Here is a 12,720-nt window from a genome sequence, read left to right as displayed (position 1 = left end):
CCCCCCCCCCCCCCGCCTTAACAGAAGGTCTCAAGGAATATTTCTGTAAATTCGGAGACGTGAAGGAGTGCATGGTGATGCGGGATCCTGTTACAAAGCGGTCAAGGTAAGTGAGCGTCTTTCTCTCTTTCTCTGTTCCTTGCTTGCTACTTGGTTACACTGTTCGCAAACTTCGCTTTGGAGGGAAAGGGATGTTTGATTTTTTTTCCGTGTAAAACCTGAATTCCATTCCCATCCTGACTGTGACACGGTATTTCTCTTCCTGGCAGACGCGTGTTACAGCGAATTAAATTGTGAATGTTCCCTTTCTTTTATTTTTTTCTCTCTCTGTCTGCTTTTTCAGAGGATTCGGATTTGTCACTTTTGTTGACCAAACGGGCGTAGATAAAGTTCTAGCGCAACCGAGGCATGAACTAGATTCTAAAACGGTAGGTGATTTTTTTTTAAACAAATTAAGTGGAAGAAATTTAATAGCTGTGGTGGCAGAGGTGGTTATAGACAGGCAGGTTTGAGATTCACTTCTCCCCCCTCACCCTAATTTTTGGCTTTACAAAGACATAGACACCGAGCCTCACGTCATGTGTTTGCTTTTACAATCCACACATGTTTCCCCCAAGTTTCCCACACTGAAAAGTCCAGCTGGTTAAATAGTACAGTGCAAGAGCCCAGAGTGTGTAGAGAGAGAGAAAAAAACTTGGGATTGGGAGGAATGGGGTTGGGGGGAGATGGGGGGTGGTATTAGAGAGAAAGAAAGAGAGTGCCTGAGCGTTCCCACGGCGATCATTGCCATGGCAACAGGGGCTGCTTGTGGGGGAGAGATCTTAAATAGGTCAGCATTCATTCATCAGGCCAGTACTTAGTGACATTAACAAGATGACCGACTTTCTTGGACTGAGAGGCGAATGAAAACCTGTTTCCTTTTTCAAAAGATCTGTTTACTGAGGATCTTTGAAGTGCTATCATACTTCAGTGCAGGGATTTATTTCATTTTTATTGTGTTGTACAGTTTTATCAGAATGCGGGGCAAGGTCTGTGTGTAACAGGATTGATTAAACTGGGACTGGAGATTGTCTCCTGGCAGCAGATCAGTGCAGAATGCCCAAGAGAGTGGATTTGGAGTGTACTGATGGTTTAGTTTCTTGTCTTTCTCGTCCCTCGGTCACATCCCCCACTCCCTCTCTTTCACACTGTGTTTTACATTCTTATTCACTAATCTACTTAGTGACGGTCTTGCTTCTAAATCGGCTCGAACATCAGGTCAGCAGTTTGCTGCTTTTTCAGCTTATTGAAGATGACCAGCAGAGGTGATTGGGAGGGGTTGGGGAGTGAGAGAATATTGAAAATTTTATGCCTTTATCATGATTTTTTGAGTGTTATAATTAGCAAGCATTGTACCCCTGATTATTCTGTGTTAATAAAGATTAGAAAAATTAATTGGACTTCCAGTGTGGACTGTGTAGAACTGTGTATCACTATGCTATCAGATAGCATGTTAAATTAGCATGTATGGTATATAAATCACAGGAGCATACAGTGCAGAAGGAGACCATTCAACCCATTGAGCTCATACCACTCTTTTTTTTAAAATCTCATTAATCTCATTGCCTACTCTCGTCCTTTTCCCTTGTGTTTCCATTGCCAAGCATAGATCCACTTGTCCTTTTGACCTTTGCTATTGACTCTGCTTCCAGCACACTGTTAGACAGTGGATTTTAGACCCTCACAATTTGAGGGCATCTGATCACTTGTTCTCATCTGCCTTGCCAAGGCAGTTGCCATCCATCGTTCAGTTCTTTGCCCAGGTAGACATAGTTCATGCCGTATGTGAACTGGATTGCTGACAGATGATGTGCTGTATTGGCAGCTGAAACATCCTAGGACTTTAGATGGCTGTCCTCATTCATGTGCACGTTCCAGCTGGGTGTCCTGGATAATCATTAGCAGCTCGAGACTTTTGGACATCTGTCTTTGTGGCCCGGACGTTTGATTTGAATAGTTTACCAATGACTTTCTGTACTGAGTATCAGTATGAACTGAGATCAGTTTAATGCAGCACTAAATTTCTTTTCCTGGATCTGTTCATAAACCAGGTTTTGCACTGATGTTAGAAAATCAACTTGCAAATGATAGTCATAAAGTTTCCAGAAGAAGGAAGCTTGTATCTAGTCAGGGAAAGTTAACTCATTTAGGCTTGTGGTGAGTTTGAGTTATTCCACGAGTAATTGGTGAACAACGGTCGTATTGGGAAGAGATCTGTGACAAGGTCCTGGACCCAGCCTTGATTCTGAAGCTTGAGAGAACCTGGAGAGTAAAGAAACGAAAGAAATCTGTAGACTCTGTTGAAGGTTTACAATGTTTTGGGTTTTCTCCATCTAATACTACTAACTAGACTTTGGCTGCTTCAACATTAGAGTTCTAATTTTATTCACTGGGGTGTGGGTGTTGTTGGCTAGGCCAGTATCTACTGTATTCTTCTACTTTATTCAAATGGGTAATATTTATCTGTATGTTCTGTAGACGCAAGCAAGTGGGGCTATGGCGAAATTTTTAAGTTTTGTTCTTGAGAGTGTTATTGTGAAGGTAAGCATGTATTGCCCTAGGGTAGGTCATGGTGAGCTGTTGTACTGTTGCAGTGCTGTCAGGTGGGAAAGTGTAGGACTTTGACCCACCAATGATGAAGGAATGGGGTTATACTTCTGAGTCAGACTGGGGTGTGACTAAGATGGTGGTGGTCCTACACAGCTGTGGCGGATGTTGTTGTAGATGCTCCTAGGTATGAGAGGTGCTATTGAAAAGGCTGTGGTGGATTGCTGCTGTGCACCTGTGATGCAGTCCGCAGATGTGATTTGCTGGTGGTTGAGGGAATAGACGTTTAAGCTGATTAGGGGTTCCCAATGAAAGGGGCTGATTTGTCCTGTATAGTGGTGTTGGAGCTGCATGCATTCTGGCATGTGACTTACACCCAGATAGTAAAGAGATGGAGTGATGTAGTGCATCACAAACTAGACCCTCAGCGTCACGCATGCTGAGAGCTGTAGTATTTAGAGGGCTGGTACTGTTGAGATTCTGGTTTGTGCTGACCCCTGGCTATTTAAATGGGGGAAGGTTTTGATAATGCAATTGAATGTCAGTGGGATGGTGGTTCGGCTGTCTGCCTGGCACCTTTTTTGCAATGTGAATGTCACTTGTCATCTGTGTAGCCTAATCCTGGAGGATCAAGGTGCACGGGTTGCTTTGAGATCTGCAGACTTACATGTGGCATTGAACATCGCAATTATTGGTGAAGAGCCTCACTTTCTTCCTAACAGAAGAGAGTTCAAGATGAAAACATTGATTCACTTCCAAGCTTGAATTGTGTGTGACATGGAGGAACATTTGGGGATGATGGTCCCATAGAACTGTTGTTATAGTTGGTAGCGGTTGTAGGTGTGTGAGGTGCTATCAAAGAAGCTTTGTGTGGTGAGTTGCTGCTGGAGAGAAGGTAAAGAGATTTGATTGAAGTTTTCAAAATTGTAGATCTGGATTGGGAAGAGAGGGAGAAACTGTTCAGGATTGTAGAAGAATCAAGAACCAGAGAGACAAGGTTCAAAACCTTTTTGCAAAAGAAGCAAATGCAAATGAGAATAACCTTTTACATACAGAGAGGAATTATGGTCTGGAATGTCCTGCCTGGACATAGAGTGGAGGAAAGTTCATTTGTATTCAGGAGTACTTTGTTTTTATTTAATGAATCATCCAGTGTGTAATGTTACAGGGAGGGATTGGCACTATGTTGAAATAATCAGAGCTGATTCAGACACAGTGGGCTGAATGACCTCCTTCTGCTTCATTACAATTGTGTGAAGATATTGGAATTAAAATATTTTTCCTGATAAACTCTTCCAATAAATCCTAACCCTGAGTCATTTGGCTCTAGCAACCACCCCATTATCTTTTTGTGCCGGGTAGACTCCAGCCATAGTTCCCGTTAATCGGTTTTCCTGGGATTCCTAAGTGCAACAACTTGTCAAACCTTGACTTGATGTTAAGGCCAGTTGCGCTCTCTTCACCTCTTGAATTCAGCTTTGTTCTTCATATTAGGACCAAGGCTTTAATGAGGTCTGGAGCTGAGTGTCCTGATGGACCCGAGCTGACCATTATTGGGAATGTTATTTGTGAGTAAATATCGCTTAATAGTACTTGATGTCTTTGTTTAGAATATTGGCTGATGGGGTGATAGCTGGCCGCGTTGGATTTGTTCCGTAATAATGGACAGGAAATACATTGACGATTTTCCACATTGTTGGTTAGATGCCACTGTTGTGCAAGAACAACTTGGTTAGAGCTGTGACTACAATTGGGAACTATGTTCAGCCATTTTTGACTAAATGAATGGTACCTTTTAGTGGTGGAGACCAGGGGAAGAGGCCAAGACAGATTCTCACTTGGTAGCTACAAATGAAGATAGTTGCAAATACTCCATGTATTTCTAGTCATGCTGGGCTTTGCCATCATTGAGGATGGGGACGAGGAGCTGCAGTTAGTTGATTTGAATATGATCGTTTGTGATGATTGGAGTCGAGTTGTGGAGTTTTGACCTCATCTGTTGGTTGTGGGATCTTTTCCTTACTATGATGCCTCTGTTGCTTCAGGTTTGTTTTTTTTTTTTATTCATTCACGGGATGAGGGCATCGCTGGCCAGGCCAGCATTTGTTGCCCATCCCAGAGAGTAGTTAATAGTTAACCATTTTGCTGTCGGTCTGGAGTCACTTGTGGGCTAGATCAGGTAAGGATGGCAGTTTCCTTCCCTAAACTGAGGGCATTAGTGAAACAGGTGGGTCTTTCCAAAAAACAACAATAGATTCATGGTCATCATTAGACCCTCAATTCCAAATATTTATTGAATTCAAATCCTACCATTTACTGTGGTGGGATTCACACCTGGGTCGCCAGAACACTATCTGGGTCTCTGGATTAACTGTCCAGTCATAATACCACTAAGCCATTGCCTCCCCAGGTTTAGCATGCATTTGTCTTGCACTATTGCATTATTAGTTTAGCACCTTATTGTCAGGCAGACAGGTCCTTGGAAATCTAATTTGATGGAGGAGTGAGGTATGGTACCATAATGATTAGTATTTGGGTTATCTAGACATCTGGATGAATGGTTCTCAGACATGGTTTTAAGTCCCACCATGACATGAGGAAATTTAAATTTAATTTGATTGATAAATCTGGGATGCAATGCTGGTCTTTTTTAATAATCAACAAAGCTAGTCAGTTGTTGTAAAGACTCATCTGTTTTGGAGAAAATTCTTACATTACCTTACCTTACCTGACCTGGCTTAGATGCAACTTCAGATCCACAGCAATTTGACTCCAAACTGCCTTCTGAAATGGCTTAGTAAGCTAAGGACAATTAGGGATGGACAATAAATGTTGGCCTTGCTAGCAATGTTGACATTTCAAGAAGGAATTTATAAAAAATTCAGTATAGAATTAAAAGATCAGTAAATTTATTACATTAAGCAAGTTGTTTTTATTCATTCAAGGGATTTGGGCATCACCATTTATTACCCATCTCTATAACCAATGTTACTGCCACAAAGCTCAATAAAATGTGTCTTTAGAGTCCAGGCATGCTTGGTCTGCATAAGTTCTAAGTGGTGGTCACATTTTCCAGTGCAGTCATTGACAGATGGATCTGGGACAGATAGATTAGTGAGGATAAAGTCAAGCTATTTTTCACCTTGTGTTGATTCCCACTGTCGTCAGCTGTGCCCTCTGCCCTTCAGGGATCAGCCTGCATGTTCGGTGATGGTATTATCGAACTGTGATGGGAGTTGAAGTCCCTCACTCAGAGTAAATTCTGTAGTTTTTGATGGAAGAGTGTGGGGGGTTAAATGATGTATTAGTGAGCTATGATTCAGCAGGAGGTTTCCATGCCCATGAAATCTCTCATGTCTGGAGTTATGGCTGAAAACTCGCAAAGCCACTTCACTAACTCTTCCTGCCATTCTGTTCCAACATGGGAGCCTGATTGATTTTCCCACTCCCTATTGTTTGTAAGACCACCTGAAACTTGGCAAAGGACTCCCCTCCAAAACCACCTGATGAGTGGGGCAATTAAACTATCCAAGGGAAAAATAAGGCATTGTTTTAAGTGTGAGTTGTACCTCACTGTGACTGAATCATCCGTAACTCATCTGAATGCGTTTTGATGTGAATTAGAAGATCAATACATTGTTGTGTAACTGGCCCAAATCTGAGGCTGCAAAAATGAAACTGTATTGATGCATATGCCTTTGCTTGCTTGATAATGAAGTGGCCTGGATTGATCTGCAGAATTGTTCTTGAAAATCTCTGCACAATTAATATAAAGTATGTATTTGTGTTTGTATTTTGTTTGGGTATCTAGAGACTTTAGCATTTGAAAACAAATGACATATTAAATGTTAATTGTGGAACCAGGGCTAATTGCATGAACTGGTTGGGACTGGGTGAGGAGAGAGTTTACAGATTGAGCCTTTGGATACTTTGCACTTGCAGTCCTCCCAACCTTGACTGGACTAAGTTTGAAATAGAGGCTGCAAGGCACACCTTTTTCCTCTGCTTACTGTCTCATTACTCAGCAGTTTGAACCTTCAGAGAGACCTGTTTGCAGTTCCCTGTGCATGGCAATCTAGTCTGTGAATTTAAGATGTTAGAGACAGATTCAAGTTTCTGCTCTTGAGTCTTGCAGCTGCTTAAGGCTCATGGTTCAGTCGAAGGTCCATGCTGAATGCATAGATGTCAGTTTTGGTGGGGAGCCATGTGGCTGCTACAATGGCCCACATCATTCCTGGGTTTGTGGGGGTGGGGGGGAGGTGAGTGGGGAGTGGGAACTGTTGTCTTCTGATTGCTCCACAGTGTCCCCTACTGGACCCTGGTTGAGAGTGGGATTACTTGGAACATCCTTCAGATTCCTGAGCTTGCATATTGATAGTAGCCACTTGGGTGAAGTACTGTCCATAAAGTCATTCTTCAGTAAAAGATTCAAAGCTTTTGGAAAGTGAGGGCGGGAAATTGGGGATGCCTTCAAACGTATTTTTAAAACGATTTTTTAATGTTTGTTGAAGAAACGTAGGTGGCTATGGCTTGCCATGTGCAATATTGATTTTAAAAATTGCTAAATTCTGTTTTGATTCAGAGTTTGCTCATTTAATAGGTTCTAATCACTTTTCTGTTTGACCTACAAAAGCTATTTTTACATTAAAACCAGTCTGTTGAACAGTTCTTTTAAACACACCCAGATTTTTGTTTCATACAATTGTGTTTAAAGACAATTGTAAGCTTGTTGTTTTCCCCCAGCACAGTTCAGGATTCCAGGAGAAATCTATCTGGTTATTCAACAATTGACTCTTTGAGAATTTGTAAACCTAAGTGTCAGACTTTTATCGGTCCACAAGCTACCAGGCATGGCACCAGCACTCTACTTGGATGGGACCAGTCCTGGCATTTGGGACTTAGTATTTTTTTAAGGTGAAATGCCTTCTTAAAGTCCCAGGGTCCACGGCTCTTCAGGGTGTTTTGTTTTAATTCCTTGTGCCTATGGCAACACAATGAAAGCGGATCAACAGTTTCTTCATCCAAAAAAAAGGGCAATCCCTTTTTAAATGCTGCGAATCCAAAATCTGTTTATTTTAACAAGCTCAGCTTAACAGTAATCAGCTAGACCACCACCTAAGTTTGAGGTAGTGCATTGTTCTTCTGATGGAGCATTATGAGAGCATAAAGGCCTTTTTATTTAAAAATATCTTACTGAATGTGATACAAACTGGTTTAACTTCAGGACTTTCAGAAAGCAGACATTTTACTGTTGCCCCTGTGACATTTGGCCATACATAGTGAATCTTGGAATAATTACTGTGGTGTTGCGGGCCATCAAAAAATCAAAGTTTTTTGAATATTTCCTGCATTCATTCTGCCTCCAATATTCTCTTGCCTTGCCTTGCACAGGGGCTGACTTGTCCCAAATGACTTCACTTCATGCATAAGCCCAGGCACTAAGTGTTAGCTGACTCTTAACCCTGTTATACTTAATGTCTACACTTGTGCATTGGTCACCAGATAATGAACAGTGGCAGAATGCAGTTGATTTTTTTTCTTTGACCTACCAAGTTGGGTGTATTATCTTAAAAATTATGGACAGTAGAGAAGCCATTCAGGAGTGAAATGAGAAAGCCCTGCTTAGCACGCAGGGTAATGCAATTCCTGATCTCCTCTTCGTCTCCCCTGCCGATGCGCCACAAAAAAGGCTGTCCATCAACTGAGCTATTGAGGCTGTAATTGGCAGAGGGGTGTTATATAAAGGTGTCAACGGATATGATGCAAAACTTGGTAAATGCAGTTGAAGTACAGATCAGCCATGATTTAATTTGGGCAATTTTTTACTTTGCTTCTGAGGCACACCTCCTGTGTTATAAAGATCCTACTGATGTTCCTGAAAGTCTGAAAATTAGCTTGACAATTAAACGTGGATCCTTATTTTTATTTTGTTTCCCAAATGTGATTCGACAATTGATTGCGCAATCTCCAGTGCGGTATTTCGACAGTCCTAAATTGAGAAGGTTTGGGAACTAGGGTAATTAATGAATGAAAAGCTTTTGTATCCTGTCGACAAAGTGAGGGATTGTTTTTAAAAACAAAAAAGATCTTCCTTGCATCAAGTGCACCCAATGGTGCATGGTAATAGAATTAAGAAATGGTCTTCTTTACAGATAGTTTCAATGCACCTCTGTTTAGTGCCTAATTAACATAAGGCAACAGCCAATTCAGAAAACAGATTTGAGAGAATGCATAATTATTGGACATTCCTCACATTCTTTTGTTGTGTGTGAAAGCATCTCTGCTTGTGATATCTCAATATATTTTTGAAAGAGGAAATCTACTTCTCATTTGCACAGTTGTTAAGTCTGTTTATTAAATGCATGATTTAAAACTCAATTATATATTAATTCCATAGCCCTTAAACTAATAACTATAACGTTTGATGTAATATTTATTTTTCCAACCATCAGTCAACGGTCAAACTAACAGGATGTGACCTGAACCCAGACTTTAAAGCCCAGAATTATTGGTAAACACCAGAATGTGTGGGTGGGAGAAGGGGAAGGTTTGGTGACTCCATTGTTACCACTGGTTAGTCATTATTCAGTCCCTCACTGAATCAATTGAGGAAATCTTGATGTTGCAGCTGATAACCTCATTATAGTATTTTACCTTTGGTCCATTGCTTTCTCTTGTTAGTCTGGATCACTCTACCTTATGTCTGAAGTACAATAATATCCCCTGATCTGATCTTACCCCCTTGTAACCACTGCACTGATTAACACTTTATAGGGAGCCAACTGAACCAAATAGCCAGACTGCCCTCACCCAACTTCAAAATGAGGCAGAGTATTGGTTAGGAGTGCAATTAATTCGATAAATGAAACTCCAGTTTCTACTAGTTATTCTTGGCGTACCCTTTCCCTGAACTGTGGACTGTTGTTTGAGGACCCTTGAATTAATTAAATAGTGGAATAGATTCAAGGGGCTGAATGGCCGACTCTTATTTACAAGAGGCCAGCTGCAGTGCCCTATTCTTGGACCTAACTAAAATCAGCTAACTCAACAGTGTGGAGGTTGAAATCAGATCTTTTTTTGGCCTGCTTGGACCTGCTATGGAAAATTAAGTCAGATTGGTTCAGTTCCCATTTGCTGTAGACGACATTGAAAGTTGATGTTCCTCACATCACCATCAATACTGACCTTTTTAAAAGCAAGTCTTGTCAGGAATTTCTGTCTTCTAAGTAAGAAATTCCTGACTGGAGACTCGAGGAATGCAAGAATCATGCTGTATGTGGAGGTGTGTCTGTGATTTTTGACAGAGAGAAAGTGTTAGTCCCAGTGCCTACTGAATATCCTGGTGAGGTGGCTTGACATACAGGAACATCACAAGACTCTGATTTCTATGAGTGGGCACGTATCAAAAATTGGCAGGGTATTTCTATATTAAGTATGTTCATTGAGTCACTCTGTCTGGTACCAGAGGAAGTTGAATAAATAGGTTGTTCGAATAACTCCTACTGAGAGTAGGATGATTGTGAATATAATTTTTTTTTTTGAATGGGAAAGTTATTTTATAGTAAAGAAAATTGAGAATCCATTGTGTGAAACACTTTCTCTTCCTCTTGAAGTAGATGGTTGAGAAAAGGTAAAATATTAAAGAAATGGCAGCACGGTGGTGCAGTGGTTAGCACTGCTGCCTCACAGCGCCAGGGACCCAGGTTTGATTCCACCCTTGGGCGACTGTCTATGTGGAGTTTGCATATTCTCCCCGTGTCTGCGTGGGTTTCCTCTGGGTGCTCTGGTTTCCTCCCACAGTCCAAAGATGTGCAGGTTAGGTGGATTGGCCATGCTAAATTGCCTGTAGTGTTCAGGGATGTGTAGATTAGTTGGGTTATAGGGGGATGGGTCTGGGTGGGATGCTCTGTGGGTCGGTGTGGACTTGTTGGGCTGAAGGGCCTGTTTCCACTCTGTAAGGATTCTGTGATTTCTATGATGCTCCTCAACAGAATTCAAGGATTGAATTGTGACTGATAAAGGTCAGGATTACATCAGGCAGGCCCCTTGCCCACAGTGTTTTCAAAACACTAGTGGCTTTCCTGTGTTGTTGCTCGGGTTGAGTTCCAGTACAGTGTCTGGTATTGTGTCACAGTGCAGTTTCCCTAGTTTTGCCATACAGCACAGTGAATTCTTTTAAAATATATTTGTTCATGGACTGCAGGAGTCAATAACAGGGCCAGCATTTGTTGTCCATCCCTAACTGCTTGGACTGGGTGCTTGCTAGGCTGTTTCAGAGGGCAGTTAACAATCAGTCGCGTGGCTGTAGTTTGAGAGTCACATATAGGCCACTCTAGGTAAAGATAGCAGAGTTCTTTCCCCGAGGGCTGTTAGGGGACCAGGTGGGTTTTGATGATAGTTGATGCTGGTGTTATGGTCATTGTTACTTTCTATTGTAAATTTTTAAATTCCACCAGCTGCTATGGTGGGCTTTGAACCCATGTCCTGGAGCTGTAGCCTGGGCCTTTGGGGGGCTAGTCTAGAGTCACCACCACCATCTCCCCTTGTTTATGTTTACTGAATAGATCCAACTGTAAATTTTCTTTGCCTCATTCAGAATCCTTGATTTCATTTATTTCCCTTCTCCAATCCCTTTCTAATTGCCTGATTGTCCCAGGATCAGTTTCCTCTGATTGTGGCCTCTGATTAGTTTGATTTGGCTACTCTTGCAATTAAAGTGATGTCCAATTGACAGCTGTTTTCCAGCCTTCCCTACTCACCACAGCAATGTTTGTGATTGAGTAGTCACTTGGTGCTAAAAGGGCCTTCTTGGGCTGATCCTATGCCAACTGCTTAGCATTGAAGCTGTATTTATCTACTATAGTGCTCCCTGATTACAATCAATAAGCAAGGCTGGCAAAGTACACTGTAGCTTTCATTTGTATAGTGCCTTACTTTAATGTAGTGAAATGTCCCAGGTTGCTTCATAGGCACACATTCAGACAAAAAAAAAGAGTCAAAGAAAATTAGGGCAGGTGACTAAACTCTTAGTCAAAGAGAAAGGTTTTATGAAGGAGAAGGGGAAAGATTTGAAAGGGAATTCCGAAACTTGGTGAAGACAACTGAATGCTTGACCGCTGAAGGGAGGACAGTGTGTTGGTGGAAGGATGATGAATAAGTGGCCTACCTTAGCAGGATCATGGGACCTCTACCATGTGTAAGTGGATTGGAGAGCTCCTTTCCAACGTGCAGTGATAGTTACAAGTGCAGTGTTTGCCTGGGTGTAAAAAAGAATGCAGAGCTCCCACATGTGAAATATGTGATAGTTCTGCAAACTGAGGAATGGAGATCATTTGGCAGATACCCAGCTTGAAGAACTCACTTCTGAGGTGGATCAGTGCACCATTTCTGTGAAGGCTGATTTGGCTTCGTTCAGTTTGCTGGCTGATGTAGTTCTGGGATTCTGCATGGATTGAGGATGAAACCGGATGGATAGCAGCTTGGTCATTACTCTCGTGTTTCTTTCTTTGACTTGTACATTCAGTCCCAGCTGGGCGCATACATTCCCTTGCTGTAGTAGTGCAAGCCCACACACATCTTCATCTAGGGAATGTAGTGTATGTAAGGGGATTGAGAGTAAAAAGTGGAAGTCTACAAAACATTGAATGTTTTTGGCACAGGGATTAGTTGAGCGAGAGACCATTTTATTTTTGAGGGAATAGGGTGACGTATTAGAAATGGAGAAAGATGCAATGTTGTGGGGTCCCTATGGGTCTGTGGAATTAGTTCTGGATTATTCTGGTAAGGAACTGCTGCAGACATGAAGGGCCAAAAGACCTGGGTTTTGTGAAGCACTGTGGTCTCTCCATTCAAAATTCCAGAAACTGAAGCCAAGGTTTTGGGCTTGTTTTAAAATTCTCCCAGCGTCCCTTCACATCGACTCCACCCCATGTATCATTGAGTATCTGCTCTTCATGGCTCAAGAGGTTCTTGGGCTCAAACCCCACTCCTGAGTGTGTAGACCACAGCGGGGGAGACCAGATATTATGCAGAAGTTGGGATATAGATGGAACTGGGATACAATTAACTTTGGTCTCCGGTTTGGAGACAAAATCAACCAAGGTCCCCATAGTGAATTTTTTGCACTCTAAGGAT

General features: G+C 41.9%; 1 protein-coding gene across 1 annotated transcript in view; it reads left to right on the top strand.

Annotated features, from left to right (window-relative positions):
- Positions 1–12,720, top strand: part of msi1b (musashi RNA binding protein 1b) — a 129,673-nt gene that overhangs the window by 1,011 nt on the left and 115,942 nt on the right. Inside the window, exons 3-4 of the mRNA XM_020515901.2 lie at positions 25–106; positions 344–428. Coding sequence (XP_020371490.1) covers positions 25–106; positions 344–428 — 167 coding nt within the window. The remainder of the gene's footprint in view (positions 1–24; positions 107–343; positions 429–12,720) is intronic.

The sequence above is a fragment of the Rhincodon typus genome, chromosome 24 (assembly GCF_021869965.1).
Source record: "Rhincodon typus isolate 14 chromosome 24, sRhiTyp1.1, whole genome shotgun sequence".
Classification (NCBI taxonomy): Eukaryota; Metazoa; Chordata; class Chondrichthyes; order Orectolobiformes; family Rhincodontidae; genus Rhincodon; species Rhincodon typus.
Note: the sequence above shows the minus strand (reverse complement) of the source record. Positions and strands in the feature narration are given on the sequence as shown.